The sequence below is a fragment of the Microtus oregoni genome, unplaced genomic scaffold (assembly GCF_018167655.1).
Source record: "Microtus oregoni isolate MIOR12 unplaced genomic scaffold, Mior012 000041F_ref0000270, whole genome shotgun sequence".
Lineage (NCBI taxonomy): Eukaryota > Metazoa > Chordata > Mammalia > Rodentia > Cricetidae > Microtus > Microtus oregoni.
In genome coordinates this window covers 18,806,304-18,823,934 of record NW_024543208.1, presented here as the reverse complement: position 1 = coordinate 18,823,934, position 17,631 = coordinate 18,806,304, and the positions used below count along the sequence as shown (strand labels likewise).

Sequence of the window (17,631 nt, the reverse complement as noted above, 5' to 3'; positions counted from 1 at the left end):
AATAAATTACTAATTGCTTAGCCTTCGTTTCAAAACTATTTCCTTTATGCTCTGCTTTTTGCCATCCCCAATAGAGCTTGGCTCTACTAAAAACTATTTTTTTAATTATTGAATTTGTGTAAAATGGGTTTCTAGGAATTAACACTGCACAATAGTTACTGAGCACAGAGATGAGAAATTTTAATTTAATGCACTTTTTATGTGATGGTGGTGGCCAAATTACTGCACAGAAAAGCAGTCTGATAGCAGCAGAACTATGTGTCCTTACCTTTTGGGGTCTGAGAGACATGAGTGACTTTAATAGCATGGTTTACTAGGGTGTTAATTTAAAACATGGCCGGTCAGAGTGTAAGAAAATATACTTCCATAAGATATTTTGATTCTGTTTTTAATAACTTTTATATGACATTTCTAGTAAGAAAAACTGCAGATATTTGATAATACCTAAGCTATCACTGATCAAGTACCTGGTTTTATCAAGCGTATGTTACAAATGACATTTTTTTAAATCACATGTAACTACGACATTTGTTTGCAAATGTCAGAATGAAGCCTTTACTTTGCAAATTTGAAACAGGTTTTTAAAAAAGAATAGTCAAGAACTTGTTTGCAAAGTTTAATCAATAATTTCTTATCAGAAAGAATGATTTAATGTCTGCCTGCCCTTGAAATTACCTTCTAATGTGTTCAAGTAGTGATCAGATGCAAATGCCGAGCATTTGTTTGGTAAAATGGACTAGTTCTTTTCTTGGGGCTCATTTTTCCATATTATACAAGGTTCTGCATTAATAATCTCAATTTTTATTATTACCTTGTAATTGACAGCTGAAGTTTCTCTTATGATACATAAAATCAAAGCATTTTTTTTAGGCTACCAAGATAACCTGAGTTTTATCCCAGAATCCATATGGTGTAAGGAGAGAATTGGTTTCCTCATGTTCTGACCCACCCCCACACACACCCCACATACACGCTAAATGCTCTTAAAATCTTTACACTTGTTTTAACGTGTGTGGACTATGGAGAAACAGAGTAAGGAAGAGTGGTTGAGCTCTGTCTTAACTCAGAAACACACTATCAGTTCTCACACAATGTTTTATTTCATATTGCAGTGTTAGCCAGGCTGACTGTAACTGGGGCTTCATATTTCTGATCTTATCAGGAATATTCTAAGAGCATCCTGAATTTGACCCTGTGAGGTCAGCTATGTGTCAGGCTGTCCCAGGAGGCCCATGGCCCACAGATGGTGGCCCTCTGGGGCCCTCAGCACTTCTGCAAGCATGTGGAGTTCTGCAATAGCATTTCACTGCCTCCTTTTCTTCCTTACTTTGTTTTCCTTACTTTCTAGTATCCAATTTAGACAAATTCAAATAATTATTTAAACTTACCGACATAGCAGAGCGATTTTCTACTCTCATGTTTGTTGAGAACATAGGAATCTACAAATTTCCTAAGTAGTAAAAATATTAAATATGCTTTTCCCATCCAAAATGAGGAAGAAATGTTTTTATGCCAAAAGATCCTTTGTTTTAATATGGTTAAAATTCCATTCTTAATCAGTAATATGAAATTAAAGCAAAATATTATGCATGAGGCTTGTCAGGCTGATCTACAAAAGAACCATAAAGTTATAATCTAGTGTTTTAATTGGGAAACTGATAGTATTACCAGTTAATCAAAAAGAATATTAGAAATCATTTATAAAGTGAGTTAGTCATTTAATCGAAGTAGCTTTTTAATATTCTGATAAAAAAAATTTCTCTATAGGAATTTAAGATAAAATTATTCAACTCTTGCCTTTATGGTTGACAGTTTTAGGCCTTCAGATAAACATTTTCAAAATATAATTTCCATTTTCAACAAACCACAGTTCATCTGTGATGATGAATTGAGCACTAAGCATGACCAAAGTCAAAAGTGTATTCAGCGGAAAGAGGTTTGCTATGAGTGTAGAGACCACCACACGGCTCCTTCCACCTTGCAATGTCCCCTCAGAAACGTAACACCAACTCTCTCTCGTAACCTAGATATTTCAGCAAGCATCTCAGAAACAGCCACGTACAATGAAAACTTCCTACCTCCTGCTTTTGTGCGGTATCAGTTTTACTGTGCTGTTCAGATTGAGATGAGTAAAGCGCACCATCTAAAGGCGTGTATCTTGGGTATCTTGGTTCATCCGGTCATTTATCTGAAACTAATTCCAAACTCAAATTGCTCAAGATGTATAAATCGGTACCTGGCTTAAGTCCCAGGGAATTTAAGTTAATCTCCAATCAAATTCTGTGCATTGCATTTTATGAAAATAGTAGGTGTGTTTATATAAGAAAGACCTTCAATGCTTTATTTTCAAGATACCAACTGGCAATAACAATGAAATTATAAAAAACTTTATAAGGATTTAGTGAAGACTGCAAATATTTTCCTACAAATAAAGTCAGTCCTTCATAGAGGAAGCTCCTGTTTATCTCAGCAGTTGTTACAAGCCTGAAGTTAATGCCAAAGATACATTTAACCCTTTCGTTCAGTTCAGTTCCTGACGATAATGTTACTGGGCTTTTTGTCTGTTTTTCTTCTTTTTCCTGATGAAATGAATGTCTTGATTGTGCAAACACCACAGAATGCAGTGTAGTTTGTAAAAATGGAACACAAGGACATGTTATCTTTTTGGAAAGACATTTTTGTAACCACAATAAGTGATTCTTTCGATCACAATATTTAGACTCTAAATCTTAAAGTATTCTTTTTAGAATGCAAAACTCAGTGGTGACAAATAAATGGAATTTGCTATGGTAATTATTTTCATGAGACTGCTCTTCTGTCTTCACAGGCCTCCATCTATCAGCCCTCCATTGACAGAAGCCTAGAAAGACCCAGCAGGTAAGGATCTTACGACATCACAGGAACAAAATATTCAATGCCAGCGCTTGCTTCCCCTGTAGTAATCTTCCTTAGTGAAATACTGACGAAGATCATGTAATTCTTTCTCTTTCTTATTTTAAAAACCAGACCTCATGTTTGATTTCTGGGTTTGCATATCACTTTATAAGGTCTCACCCAAGAATTTGCTAAAACTCAACAATGTAACTCTGGCTTCCTTCACAGGGGTCAGTTCTTCCCACTGTGGCCTTTGCTTCCTGTGTCCTCTTTTGTTCAGAAACATTTTGTAAAAAAATGACTGGTACTTGTGAATTATACTTTGATCACGCAGATATTTTCACTACATCTCAAAACATCCCAAGTCCACAAACATATTCAAGCCATTGATGACTCCATGAGTTGAAGACACGAACTCTTCAGCTCAGCAACTGACAGAGTTCAGAAAGGAAGGGGGGAGAACAGACTGAAACAGGCTAACTTGTCGCCTCTAGTCATCACTGTCCTCTGAGCCAACCAATCTGAGCTCCATTCATAGGTTTTAAATATCAGACCTAAATGAAACTATCACCAAAATTCAGATGGAGTTCAATGGCAAGTCATATTGCAGATTCACAGTCATAGTGTACCATCAACAGTCAGTTCTGTAATGGTGCTCTGTCTTTCTACAGGTTCGTGTCAACCTAAGTAAAACCTTTTGTGACTTAGGTTCAGTATAAATTGGGATTGTGAGCACTTCCCAACTACACTGACATCACAAAGAAAGGCATCCTCACCCCCTCTATCATCGTATTTTTACATCTATGTGTGCCTCTAAAGTGTTTGAAATGCTTAAATTTTAGAACTTTAGTCTGACCCAAAGATTGCTATGAACCACACACAGGAAGACAGAAATAGAAAACCAAGTCCAGATGATGAGACAGCCTCGTTAAGGGAAGAGAGATCAGTTCTGAAGGCTAGGTGTCTCTATTTCCACACTTCTAGGCATGGGTGTCCAATCTGCTCATTTGTAGACACCTGATAACTCATAATACCACACAGAATCAGATGAAATGCAGGCAGCAGATGGCATAGGAGCTATACCCAGTGTCATCACAGTTGCTTACATGACAACAGGGACTTGAAGGATGGTATATAGCATGTATCCAATTATTTACAAATGTTTTCTTTTTTTTATATAATTTTTTTTATTAAGAAGAAAAAAAACATAAACAAAAAACAAGTTTCCACCTCCTCCCAGCCTCCCATTTCCCTCCCCCTCCTCCCACCCTTCTCCCCCTCCTCCCACCCTTCTCCCCCTCCCCCCACTCCTCTCCCCCTCCCTCTCCAGTCCACAGAGCAGTCCGGGTTCCCTGCCCTGTGGTAAGTCCTAGGTCCTCCCCCCTCCGTCCATATCTAGGAAGGTGAACATCCAAACTGGCTAGGCTTCCACAAAGCCAGCACATTAAGTAGGATCAAAACCCCGTGCCATTGTCCTTGGCGTCTCATCAGCCCTCATTGTTCGCCATGTTCAGAGAGTCCGGTTTTATCCCATGCTTTTTCGGTCACAGTCCAGCTGGCCTTGGTGAGCTCCCAGTAGATCAGCTCCACTGTCTCAGTGGGTGGGTGCACGCCTCGTGGTCCCGACTTCTTTGCTCATGTTCTCCCTCCTTCTGCTCCTCATTGGGACCTTGGGAGTTCAGTCCAGTGCTCATGTGTGGGTCTCTGTCTCTATCTCTATCCATCTCCAGATGAAGGTTCTATGATGATATGCAAGATATTCGTCAGTATTGCTCTAGGATAGGGTCATTTCAGGTTCCCAATCCTCAGCTGCCCAAGGAACTAACTGGGAACCTCATGTTGGGCACTTGGGAGCCCCTCTAGGGTCAAATCTCTTGCTCACCCTAAAGTGGTTCCCTTAACTAAGAATTGTGGTTCCGTGCTCCCCTATCCACCTTTCCTTTATCCCAATTCTCCTGATTCCCCAAGTCCCCCCTCCTTCCCTTCTACCTTTTCTCTCCCCATCTCCCCTTACCCCCATCCCACGCCACCCCCAAGATCCTAATTTTCTCCCCGGCAATTTGGTCTACTTCCCTTAGCCAAGAGGATAACTATATGTTTTTCCTTGGGTTCACCTTCTTACTTAGCTTCTTTAGGTTCACCTATTGTAGACTCCGTGGCCCTTATTTATGGCTAGAAACCAATTATGAGCGAGTACATCCCATGTTCATCTTTTTGGGTCTGGGACACCTCACTCAGGATAGTGTTTTCTATTTCCATCCATTTGCATGCAAAATTCGAGAAGTCATTGTTTTTTACAGCAGCATAGTACTCTAGCGTGTATATATTCCATACTTTCTTCATCCATTCTTCCATTGAAGGGCATCTAGGTTGTTTCCAGGTTCTGGCTATTACAAATAATACTGCTATGAACATAGTTGAACAAATGCTTTTGTCATATGATAGAGCATCTCTTGGGTATATTCCCAGGAGTGGTATTGCTGGGTCCAGGGGTAAGTTGATCCCGAATTTCCTGAGAAACCGAAACACTGACTTCCACAGTGGTTGCACAAGATTGCATTCCCACCAGCAATGGATGAGGGTACCCGTTCCTCCACAGCCTCTCCAGCAAAGGTTATCCTTGGTGTTTTTGACTTTAGCCATTCTGACAGGTGTAAGATGATATCTCAAAGTTGTTTTGATTTGCATTTCCCTGATTGCTAAGGAAGTTGAGCACGACTTTAAGTGTCTTTTGGCCATTTGAACTTCCTCTGCTGAGAATTCTCTGTTCAGTTCAGTGCCCCATTTTTTAATTGGGTTAATTAGCATTTTAAAGTCTAGTTTCTTGAGTTCTTTATATATTTTGGAGATCAGACCTTTGTCTGTTGTGGGGTTGGTGAAGATCTTCTCCCAGTCAGTAGGTTGCCTTTGTGTCTTAGTGACTATGTCCTTTGCTTTACAGAAGCTTCTCAGTTTAAGTAGGTCCCATTTATTCAATGTTGCCCTTAATGTCTGTGCTTCTGGGGTTATACATAGGAAGCGATCTCCTGTGCCCATCTCCTGTAGGGTACTTCCCACTTTCTCTTCTATCAGGTTCAGTGTGTTCGGGCTGATATTGAGGTCTTTAATCCATTTGGACTTGAGTTTTGTGCACGGTGATAGATAAGGGTCTATTTTCATTCTTCTACAGGATGACATCCAGTTGTGCCAGCACCATTTGTTGAAGATGCTTTCTTTCTTCCATTGTATACTTTTAGCTCCTTTATCAAAAATGAGGTGTTCATAGGTTTGTGGGATAAAATCCGGGTCTTCTATACGATTCCATTGGTCGACTTCTCTGTTTTTATGCCAGTACCACACTGTTTTCATTACTGTAGCTCTGTAATAGAGTTTGAAGTCAGGGATGGTAATGCCTCCAGAAGATCCTTTATTGTATAGGATTGTTTTGGCTATCCTGGGTTTTTTGTTTTTCCATATAAAGTTGATTATTGTCCTCTCCAGATCTGTGAAGAATTTTGATGGGATCTTGATGGGGATTGCATTGAATCTATAAATTGCCTTTGGTAGAATTGCCATTTTTACTATGTTGATCCTCCCAATCCATGAGCAAGGGAGGTCCATCCATTTTTTGGTATCCTCTTCAATTTCTTTCTTCAATGCCTTAAAGTTCTTGTCAAATAGATCTTTCACTTCCTTGGTTAGATGTACCCCAAGATATTTTATGCTGTTTTTGGCTATTGTGAATGGTGAAGCTTCTCTGATTTCCCTCTCTGCTTCCATATCCTTTGTATATAAGAGGGCGACTGATTTTTTGGAGTTGATCTTGTATCCTGCCACATTACTAAAGCTGTTTATCAGCTGTAAAAGTTCTTTGGTGGAGTTTTTGGGGTCGCTTATGTACACTATCATATCATCTGCAAATAATGAAAGTTTAACTTCTTCCTTTCCAATTCGAATCCCCTTGATTCCATTATGTTGTCTTATTGCTATTGCTAGAACTTCAAGCACTATATTGAAGAGGTATGGCGAGAGAGGACAGCCTTGTCGTGTTCCTGAGTTAAGTGGGATGGCTTTGAGTTTCTCTCCGTTTAATTTGATGTTAGCTGTCGGCTTGCTGTATATAGCTTTTATTATATTTAGGTATGACCCTTGTATCCCTAATCTCTCCAAGACTTTTAACATAAATGGATGTTGAATTTTGTCAAATGCTTTTTCAGCATCTAATGAAATGATCATATGGTTTTTTTCTTTCAGTTTATTTATATGCTGGATTACATTGATAGATTTTTGTATGTTGAACCAGCCCTGCATCTCAGGAATGAAGCCTACTTGATCATAATGGATAATTTTTTGGATGTGTTCTTGGATTCGATTTGCCAGTATTTTGTTGAGGATTTTTGCGTCGATATTCATGAGTGAGATTGGCCTGTAGTTCTCTTTCCTGGTTGAGTCTTTGAGTGGTTTTGGTATCAGAGTAATTGTGGCTTCATAAAAGGAATTTGGTAATGACCCTCTGTTTCTATCTTGTGGAATACATTAAGGAGTATAGGTATTAGATCTTCTTGGAAGATCTGGTAGAATGCCGCATTGAAACCATCTGGTCCTGGGCTTTTTTTGGTAGGGAGGTTTTTGATAACCTCTTCTAATTCTTCGTGACTAACAGGTCTATTTAGATTGTTCACCAGGTCATGATTTAACTTTGGTATATGATATTTATCTAAAAAAGTATCCATTTCCTTTACATTTTCCAATTTTGTGGCATATAGGCTTTTGTAGTAAGATCTAATGATTCTCTGAATTTCCTCTGTGTCTGTGGTTATGTCCCCCTTTTCATTTCTGATCTTATTAATTTGCAAATTCTCTCTCTGCCGTTTGATTAGCTTGGATAGTGGTTTGTCAATCTTGTTGATTTTCTCCAGGAACCAGCTTTTTGTTTCATTGATTTTTTGTATTGTTTTCTGTGTTTCTATTTTGTTGATTTCAGCCCTCAGTTTGATTATTTCCAGTCTTCTACTCCTCCTAGGTGAGTCTGCTTCTTTTTTTTCTAGAGCTTTCAGGTGGGCTGTTAAGTCTCCAATGTGAGCTTTCTCTGTTTTCTTTAAGTGGGCACTTAGTGCTATGAACTTTCCTCTTAGGATTGCTTTCATAGCGTCCCATAAGTTTGGGTATGTTGTTTCTTTATTTTCTTTTTTTTTTTTTTTTTGGCTTTTCCATTTATTTTATTAAAAAGAAAGCATACTATCTTTTTTCATTTTACATACCAATCCCAGTTCCCACTCCTTCCCCTCCTCCCATTCCCTGGACCTTCTCCCCCACCCCCACCCACTCCCCAGAGGGCAAGTCACATTGCTCTGCAGAAGGACCAACGCCCTCCCTACTATATCTAGGCTGAGCAAGGTACCCACCCAAAGAGAATGGGTTCTACAAAGCCAGTAAAAGCAGCAGGGACAAATCCTGGTGCCACTGCCAGTGTTCCTGCAGTTTGCCCCAGCCATACAACTGTCACCTACATTCAGAGGGTCTAGCTTGATCCTCTGCTGGTTTCTTCTCTGTCCAACCAGAGTTGGTGAGCTCCTACTAGCTCAGTTCCCATCATGGTCTTGACCTCTTTTGCTCATATTTTCACTCCTGCCACTCTTTTTTTTTTTTTTAAATTTATTTATTTATTAAGGATTTCTGCCTCGTCCCCACAACCGCTTCCCATTTCCCTCCCCCTCCCCCGATCAATTCCCCCTCCCTCATCTGCTCGAAGAGCAATCAGGGTTCCCTGACCTGTGGGAAGCCCAAGGACTGCCCACCTCTATCCAGGTCTCGTAAGGTGAGCATCCAAACTGCCTAGGCTCCCACAAAGCCAGTACGTGCAGTAGGATCAAAAACCCACTGCAATTGTTCTTGAATTCTCAGTATTCCTCATTGTCCGCTATGTTCAGCTAGTCCGGATTTATCCCATGTTTTTTCAGACCTAGGCCAGCTGGCCTTGGTGAGATCCCAATAGAACATCCCCATTGTCTTAGTGTGTGGGTGCACCCCTCGTGGTCCTGAGTTCCTTGCTCGTGCTCCGTCTCCTTCTGCTCCTGATTTGGACCTTGAGATTTCTGTCCGGTGCTCCCGTGTGGGTCTCTGTCTCTGTCTCCTTTCATCGCCTGATGAAGGTTAATATTCCTGAGGATGCCTATGTGTTTGTCTTTGGATTCACCTTCTTATTTAGCTTCTCTAGGAACATGAATTATAAGCTCAATGTCCTTTATTTATGGCTAGAAACCAAATATGAGTGAGTACATCCCATGTTCCTCTTTTTGGGTCTGGCTTACCTCACTCAGGATAGTGTTTTCTATTTCCATCCATTTGTATGCAAAATTCAAGAAGTCCTTGTTTTTTACTGCTGAGTAATACTCTAATATGTATATATTCCATACTTTCTTCATCCATTCTTCCGTTGAAGGGCATCTAGGTTGTTTCCAGGTTCTGGCTATTACAAACAATGCTGCCATGAACATAGTTGAGCATATACTTTTGTTGTATGATAGGGCCTCTCTTGGGTATATTCCCAAGAGTGGTATTGCTGGATCCAGGGGTAGGTTGATCCCGAATTTCCTGAGAAACCGAAACACTGCTTTCCAGAGTGGTTGCACAAGTTTGCATTCCCACCAGCAATGGGTGAGTGTACCCCTTTCTCCACAACCTCTCCAGCAAAGGCTATCATTGGTGTTTTTTATTTTCGCCATTCTGACAGGTGTGAGGTGGTATCTTAAAGTTGTCTTGATTTGCATTTCCCTGATCGCTAAGGAAGTTGAGCATGACCTTAAGTGTCTTTTGGCCATTTGAAGTTCTTCTGTTGAGAATTCTCTGTTCAGATCAGTGCCCCACTTTATAATTGGGTTGATTAGCCTTTTACGGTCTAGTTTCTTGAGTTCTTTATATATTTTGGAGATCAAACCTTTGTCAGTAGCAGGGTTGGTGAAGATCTTCTCCCAGTCAGTGGGTTGTCTTTTTGTCTTAGTGACAGTGTCCTTTGCTTTACAGAAGCTTCTCAGCCTCAGGGAGTCCCATTTATTCAATGATGCCCTTAGTGTCTGTGCTGCTGGGGTTATACATAGGAAGTGGTCTCCTGTGCCCATGTGCTGTAGAGTACTTCCCACTTTCTCTTCTATCAGGTTCAGTGTGTTCGGACTGATATTGAGGTCTTTAATCCATTTGGATTTGAGTTTTGTGCATGGTGATAGATATGGATCTATTTTCATTCTTCTACAGATTGACATCCAGTTTTGCCAGCACCATTTGTTGAAGATGCTCTCTTTTTTCCATTGTATACTTTTAGCTCCTTTATCGAAGATCAGGTGTTCATAGGTTTGTGGGTTAATGTCAGGGTCTTCTATTCGATTCCATTGGTCGACTTCTCTGTTTTTATGCCAATACCAAGCTGTTTTCAATACTGTAGCTCTGTAATAGAGTTTGAAGTCAGGGATGGTAATGCCTCCAGACAATCCTTTATTGTATAAGATTGTTTTGGCTATCCTGGGTTTTTGTTTTTCCATATAAAGTTGATTATTGTCTTCTCCAGATCTGTGAAGAATTTTGATGGGATTTTGATGGGGATTGCATTGAATCTATAGATTGCTTTTGGTAGAATTGCCATTTTTACTATGTTGATCCTCCCAATCCAAGAGCAAGGGAGGTCTTTCCATTTTCTGGTGTCTTCTTCAATTTCTTTCTTCAAAGACTTATAGTTCTTGTCAAGTAGATCTTTCACTTCCTTGGTCAGGGTTACCCCAAGGTATTTTATGCTATTTGTGGCTATCGTGAAAGGTGATGCTTCTCTGATTTCCCTCTCTGCTTCCTTATCCTTAGTGTATAGGAAGGCAACTGATTTTTTGGAGTTGATCTTGTATCCTGCCACATTACTAAAGCTGTTTATCAGCTGTAGGAGTTCTTTGGTAGAATTTTTGGGGTCGCTTATGTACACTATCATATCATCTGCAAATAACGAAAGCTTAACTTCTTCCTTTCCAATACGAATCCCCTTGATCTCCTTATGTTGTCTTATTGCTATTGCTAGAATTTCAAGCACTATATTGAAGAGGTATGGAGAGAGTGGACATCCTTGTCGTGTTCCTGATTTAAGTGGGATGGCTTTGAGTTTTTCTCCGTTTAATTTAATGTTAGCTGTTGGCTTGCTGTAAATAGCTTTTATTATATTTAGGTAGGACCCTTGTATCCCTATTCTCTCCAAGACCTTTATCATAAAGGGGTGTTGAATTTTGTCGAATGCTTTTTCCGCATCTAGTGAAATGATCATATGGTTTTTTTCTTTCAGTTTATTTATATGGTGGATTACATTGATAGATTTGCGTATGTTGAACCAGCCCTGCATCTCTGGGATGAAGCCTACTTGATCATAATGGATAATTTTTCTTATGTGTTCTTGGATTCGGTTTGCCAGTATTTTATTGAAAATTTTTGCGTCGATGTTCATGAGTGAGATCGGTCTGTAATTCTCTTTCTTGGTTGGGTCTTTTTGTGGTTTTGGTATCAGGGTAACTGTAGCTTCATAAAAGGAATTTGGCAATGACTCTTCTGATTCTATATTGTGAAATACATTAAGGAGTATAGGTATTAGTTCTTCTTGGAAGTTCTGGTAGAATTCTGCATTGAAACCATCTGGTCCTGGGCTTTTTTTCGAAGGGAGATTTTTGATAACCATTTCTAATTCTTCGCGAGAAACCGGTCTATTTAGATCATTCACCTGGTCTTGGTTTAGCTTTGGTATGTGGTACTTATTTAAAAAAATGTCCATTTCTTTTGTATTTTCCAGTTTTGTGGCATACAGGCTTTTGTAGTAAGATCTAATGATTCTCTGAATTTCCTCTGTGTCTGTGGTTATGTCCCCCTTTTCATTTCTGATCTTATTTATTTGCGTGTTCTCTCTCTGTCGTTTAATTAGTTTGGATAGGGGTTTGTCGATCTTGTTGATTTTCTCCAAGAACCAGCTTTTTGTTTCATTGATTCTTTGGACTGTTTTCTGTGTTTCTATTTTGTTGATTTCAGCCCTCAGTTTTATTATTTCCAGTCTTCTACTTCTCCTGGGCGCGTCTGCTTCTTTTTTTTCTAGAGCTTTCAGGTGTGTTGTTAAGTCCCCAATGTATGCATTCTCCGTTTTCTTTAAGTGGGCACTTAGTGCTATGAACTTTCCTCTTAGCACTGCTTTCATTGTGTCCCATAGGTTTGAGTATGTTGTCCCTTTATTTTCATTAAATTCAAGGAAGACTTTAATTTCTTTCTTGATTTCTTCCTTGACCCAGGTGTGGTTCAGTAGTTGACTGTTCAGTTTCCATGAGTTTGTCGGTTTTTTGGGGGCAGCGTGGTTGTTGCCTTCTAATTTTAATCCGTGATGATCTGATAAGACACAGGTGGACACTGATATTTTTTTGTATCTGTGGAGGTTTCCTTTGTTTCCGAGTATGTGGTCAATTTTTGAGAAGGTTCCATGAGCTGCAGAGAAGAAGGTATATTCTTTCCTATTTGGGTGGAATGTTCTATAGATGTCTGTTAAGTCCATTTGCTTCATTACCTCCAATAATTCTCTTAATTCTCTATTAGGTTTCTGTCTGATTGACCTGTCCCTTGGAGAGAGAGGTGTGTTGAAGTCTCCTACTACTAGTGTGTGTGGTTTGATGTCTGCCTTGAGTTCTAGTAATATTTCTTTTACATAAGTAGGTGCTTTTATATTGGGGGCGTATATATTCAGGATTGAGACCTCCTCCTGATGAATTGTTCCTGTTATGAGTATAAAGTGACCGTCTCGGTCTCTTCTGATTGATTTTAGTTTGAAGTCAGTTTTGTTAGAAATTAGTATGGCCACACCTGCTTTTTTCTTAGGACCATTTGCTTGAAACACCTTTTCCCAACCCTTTACTCTGAGTAGGTGCCTGTCTTTGTGGTTGAGATGTGTTTCTTGCAAACAGCAGAATGTTGGATCCTGTTTTCGTATCCAATCTTTTAGCCTGTGCCTTTTTATAGGTGAATTGAGCCCATTAATATTAAGTGATATTAATGACCAGTGGTTGTTTACTCCGGTTATTCTTATTGCTTTTGGTAGTAGAGATTGTCTCCCTTCTTTGAGATGTGCTCGTGAAGGGTCATTAGATGCCTGGGTTATTGTAGGCAGTGTTGGCAGTGTTGGATTCCTTGGGTTGCGATTTTCCTTCTATTACTTTCTGTAGGGCTGGATTTGTGGCTACGTATTGTTTAAATTTGTTCTTATCCTGGAATGTTTTGTTTTCTCCATTGATAATGAATGATAGCTTGGCTGGGTATAGTAGTTTGGGTTTGCATCCATGGTCTCTTAGCTTCTGCAGAACCTCTATCCAGGACCTTCTGGCTTTCATAGTTTCCATCGAGAAGTCAGGTGTAAGTCTGATCGGTTTACCTTTATAAGTTACTTGCCCTTTTTCTTTTGCAGCTCTTAATATTTTTTCTTTAACCTGTATATTTTGTGTTTTGATTATTATATGGCGAGGAGATGTTTTTCTTTGATCCAGTCTGTTTGGTGTTCTGTATGCTTCTTGAATATTTAAGTGAATATCTTTCTTTAAGTTGGGAAAGTTTTCTTCCATAATTTTGTTGAAAATATTTTCTGAGCCTTTGAGCTGTGACTCTTCTCCTTCTTCTATTCCTATTATTCTTAGGTTTGGTTTTTTTATTGTGTCCCATAGTTCCTGAATGTTTTGTGTTGAGAATTTGTTGGCTTTGCTGTTTTCTTTGATCTGTTCGTTTATTTTCTCTATGGTGTCCTCAGCATCTGAGAGTCTTTCTTCTAGCTCTTGTATTCTATTGATTATGCTTGTTTCTGTAGACTCTGCTCGTTGGCCTAGATTTTCCATATCCAGCTGGTCCTCAGTTTGTATTTTCTTCTTTGCCTTCATTTCAGTTTTCAATTCTTGAACTGTTTCCACTACCTGTTTGATGGTTTTTTCTTGGTTTCCCAGGGTATCATGTACGTATTTACTCATTTCTTCAAACTTTTTGTTATACTTCTCATCCATTTCTATAAGGGCATTTTTTACATGTTGTTTAAGGGACTCTATTATCTTCATAAAGTCGATTTTTTCCATTTCTTCTGTGTTAGGTTGTTCAAATACTTCTGTTGTAAGATCATTGGGTTCTGATGTTTTCATGTTGTTTTTCAGATTATTGGGAGAATTCTTGCCTTGGCGCCTGCCCATCTCCTCCTATTGATCCTATCCAATAGGTCCTTTAAAAACCGGATCAGGTTTCCCTGCTGGCCAAGGGCTCCGCTTACAAAATGCCCTCACTCTCTTTCGTGGTTCCTGCTGCAGGCCAAGAACCCTCTCACCCCTCTGAAGGATCTTCAGGACAGGACCAGGCTCCCCTTGTGCCAGTGACCTGGCCAACCAAAGGCCTACCTCTTTGATTCGATTGTAGTAGGGCGATCTGCTCTCCTTATTGCACGCCTGTTCCCGCCGCTTGGGTCTGCCTCTGCGCTGGTCCCCGAAAGCCTCTTCCTGTATGCGGTGTTGCTCCACCGCGTCTGGCCGCCGCCGCTCCGCCACGTCTGGCCGCCGCCGCTCCGCCGCGTCTGGCCGCTGCCGCTCCGCCTCTGTGCGTCTGGCCACCGCCGCTCCGCCTCTGTGCCTGTTTCTTTATTTTCATTGAATTCCAGGAAGACTTTAATTTCTTTCTTTATTTCTTCCTTAATCCAGATATGGTTCAATAGTTGACTGTTCAGTTTCCATGACTTTGTATGCTTTCTGGGGGTAGCATTATTGTTGAATTCTAACTTTAATCAATGGTGATCTGATAAGACACAGGTGGTTACTAATATTTTTTTGTAACTGTGGATGTTTGCTTTGTTACCGACTATATGGTCGATTTTCGAGAAGGTTCCATGAGCTGCAGAGAAGAAGGTATATTCTTTCCTATTTGGATGGAATGTTCTATAGATGTCTGTTAAGTCCATTTGATTCATTACCTCCATTAATTCTCTTATTTCTCTGTTAGGTTTCTGTCTGATTGACCTGTCCATTGGTGAGAGAGGAGTGTTGAAGTCTCCTACTATTAGTGTGTGCGGTTTGATGGCTGCCTTGAATTTTAGCAATGTTTCTTTTATGTACGTGGGTGCTTTTATATTAGGGGCATAGATGTTCAGGATTGAGACTTCATCCTGATGAACTGTTCCTGTTATGAGTATAAAATGCCCCTCTCCATCTCTTCTGATTGATTTAAGTTTAAAGTCAACTTTGTTAGAGATTAGTATGGCCACACCTGCCTGTTTCTTAGGTCCATTTGCTTGATAGGCCTTTTCCCAGCCCTTTACTCTGAGTAGGTGCCTGTCTTTGTGGTTGAGGTGTGCTTCTTGTAAACAGCAGAATGTTGGATCCTGTTTTCTTATCCAATCTCTTAGCCTGTGCCTTTTTATAGGTGAGTTGAGTCCATTGACATTAAGTGATATTAATGACCAGTGGTTGTTAACTCCGGTCATTTTTTTTTAGTCGTAGAGTTTGTGTGTTTCCCTTCTTTGTTTTGTGTTGGTGAAGGGTCTCTAGATGTCTGAGTTATTGTGGTCATTGTTGGACTCCTTGGTTAGTGATTTTCCTTCAATTACTTTCTGTAAGGCTGGATTTGTGGCTGCGTATTGTTTAAATTTGTTTTTATCCTGGAAAATTTTATTTTCTCCATTTATAGTGAATGAAAGCTTGGCTGGGTATAGTAATCTGGGCTTGCACCCATGGTCTCTCAGTTTCTGCAGTACATCTATCCAGGACCTTCTGGCTTTCATGGTTTCCATGGAGAAGTCAGGTGTAAGTCTGATAGGTTTACCTTTATAAGTAATTTGGCCTTTTTCCTTTGCAGCTCTTAATATTCTTTCCTTATTCTGTATGCTTTGTGTTTTGATAATTATATGGCGAGGGGATGTTTTTTTTTTTTTGATCCAGCCTATTCGGTGTTCTGTATGCTTCTTGCACCTTCATAGGAAAATCTTTCGTTAGGTTGGGAAAGTTTTCTTCTATAATTTTATTAAATATATTTTCTGGACCATTGAGCTGCCCTTCTTCTCCTTCTTCTACTCCTATTATTCTTAGGTTTGGTCTTTTTATTGTGTCCCATATTTCCTGAATGTTTTGTGATGACAGTTTGTTGGACTTGCTGTTTTCTTTGATCAGTGTGTTTATTTTCTCTATGGTATCTTCAGAATCCGAGAGTCTTTCTTCTATCTCTTGTATTCTGCTGGTTATGCTTGTTTCTGTAGTCTCTATTCGTTTACCTAGATTTTCCATGTCCAGCCGGCCCTCTGTTTGTGTTTTCTTCTTTGCCTCCATTTCAGTTTTCAGGCCTTGAACTGTTTCCATTATCTGTTTGATTGTTTTTCCTTGGTTCTCTAGGGTATCATTCACTGATATATTCAATTCTTCAAACTTTCTGTTATATTTCTCATCCATTTCTATAAGGGCGTTTTTTACATGCTGTTTAAGGGTGTCAATCACTTTCATGAAGTCAATCTTTTCTCCTTCCTCTTGATTAAGGGGTTCTTGTCCTCCCGTTGTGAGGTCGCTTGTTTCTGGTAGCTTCATGTTGCTTTTCAGCTTGTTGGGCGAATTCTTGCCTTGACGTCGGCCCATCTCTTCTTCCAAATGCTCCCTATGGATCTTCTTTTACCGGATCAGGTCTCCTTGCCTACCAAACGCTGTCTCTCCCCAATGTTGGCTCTGCCAATGCTGGGTCTCCCCAATGCTGGGTCTCCTGGCGCCGAAAGATCAGGCCTCTGTGCTGGTTGGGCAGCTCGCAAACAAAGCGCCTACCCCGCTTGGTGCAGGCAGGCCCCAGAAACAAAGGAACTGCTGCCCGCCCGGGAGCCCCGGGTACTCGGACCCAGCGCCCAGATAGGCTGGGCTGGGCGATGCCACGCGCCAAAAGAGGGCAGTGGGGGCGAAGTGGGGAGGGCTCTGGACAGAAGCTGGGTGGGCCAGGAAGAAAGAGGCAGCACCCGGGGAGTAGAGGCCCTGCAGAGAGCCCAAGCAGGACAGGGGGCCAAGAAACCCCCGAACTCCCCATCCCAGGCTGGCGCTGTGGGCCAGAAACTCACCCCAATGCTGGGTCTCCTGGCGCCGAAAGATCAGGCCTCCGTGCTGGTTGGGCAGCTCGCAGACAAAGCGCCTACCCCGCTTGGTGCAGGCAGGCCACAGAAACAAAGGAACTGCTGCCCGCCCGGGAGCCCCGGGTACTCGGACCCAGCACCCAGATAGGCTGGGCTGGGCGATGCCACGCGCCAAAAGAGGGCAGTGGGGGCGAAGTGGGGAGGGCTCTGGACGGAAGCTGGGTGGGCCAGGAAGAAAGAGGCAGCACCCGGGGAGTAGAGGCCCTGCAGAGAGCTCAAGCAGGCTACAAATGTTTTCTTAAATGATACCCTACTGAAAATGCTGATTTTAAAAAACCTCTCTTTCTTTATAAACCATCAACATTTTTACAATTGTGTAAAAATTTACAATTTTAACAGTTTACTTGCTGGCTAGATTTTTAATCTCTGGTGATTTAAGTAGAAAACATTGAAAATTTTGGCCTAAGATTCTTCTAAACACATTGGGTATGCAAAAAGAAAAAGAGTCCTTAAGGTAAAAGAGACTTAATATTTACACCGCCAGGCAGTGATGGGACACACCTATAATCCCAGTACTCAGGAGGGGGAGGCCCGTGAATCTGTGAGACCGGCCAGCCTTGTCTATAGAGGGAGTTCCAGGAGAGGGGGACAGAGGCTACACAGAG

The 17,631-nt window shown here is 40.7% G+C and overlaps 1 protein-coding gene across 40 annotated transcripts in view; it reads left to right on the top strand.

Moving 5' to 3' along the window:
* The window catches only part of Sorbs2 (sorbin and SH3 domain containing 2), a 318,492-nt gene that overhangs the window by 265,075 nt on the left and 35,786 nt on the right, over positions 1–17,631 (top strand). For all 40 annotated transcript variants that reach the window (XM_041632398.1, XM_041632399.1, XM_041632416.1 and 37 more), the window contains one exon: positions 2,828–2,877. In XM_041632398.1, coding sequence (XP_041488332.1) covers positions 2,828–2,877 — 50 coding nt within the window. The remainder of the gene's footprint in view (positions 1–2,827; positions 2,878–17,631) is intronic.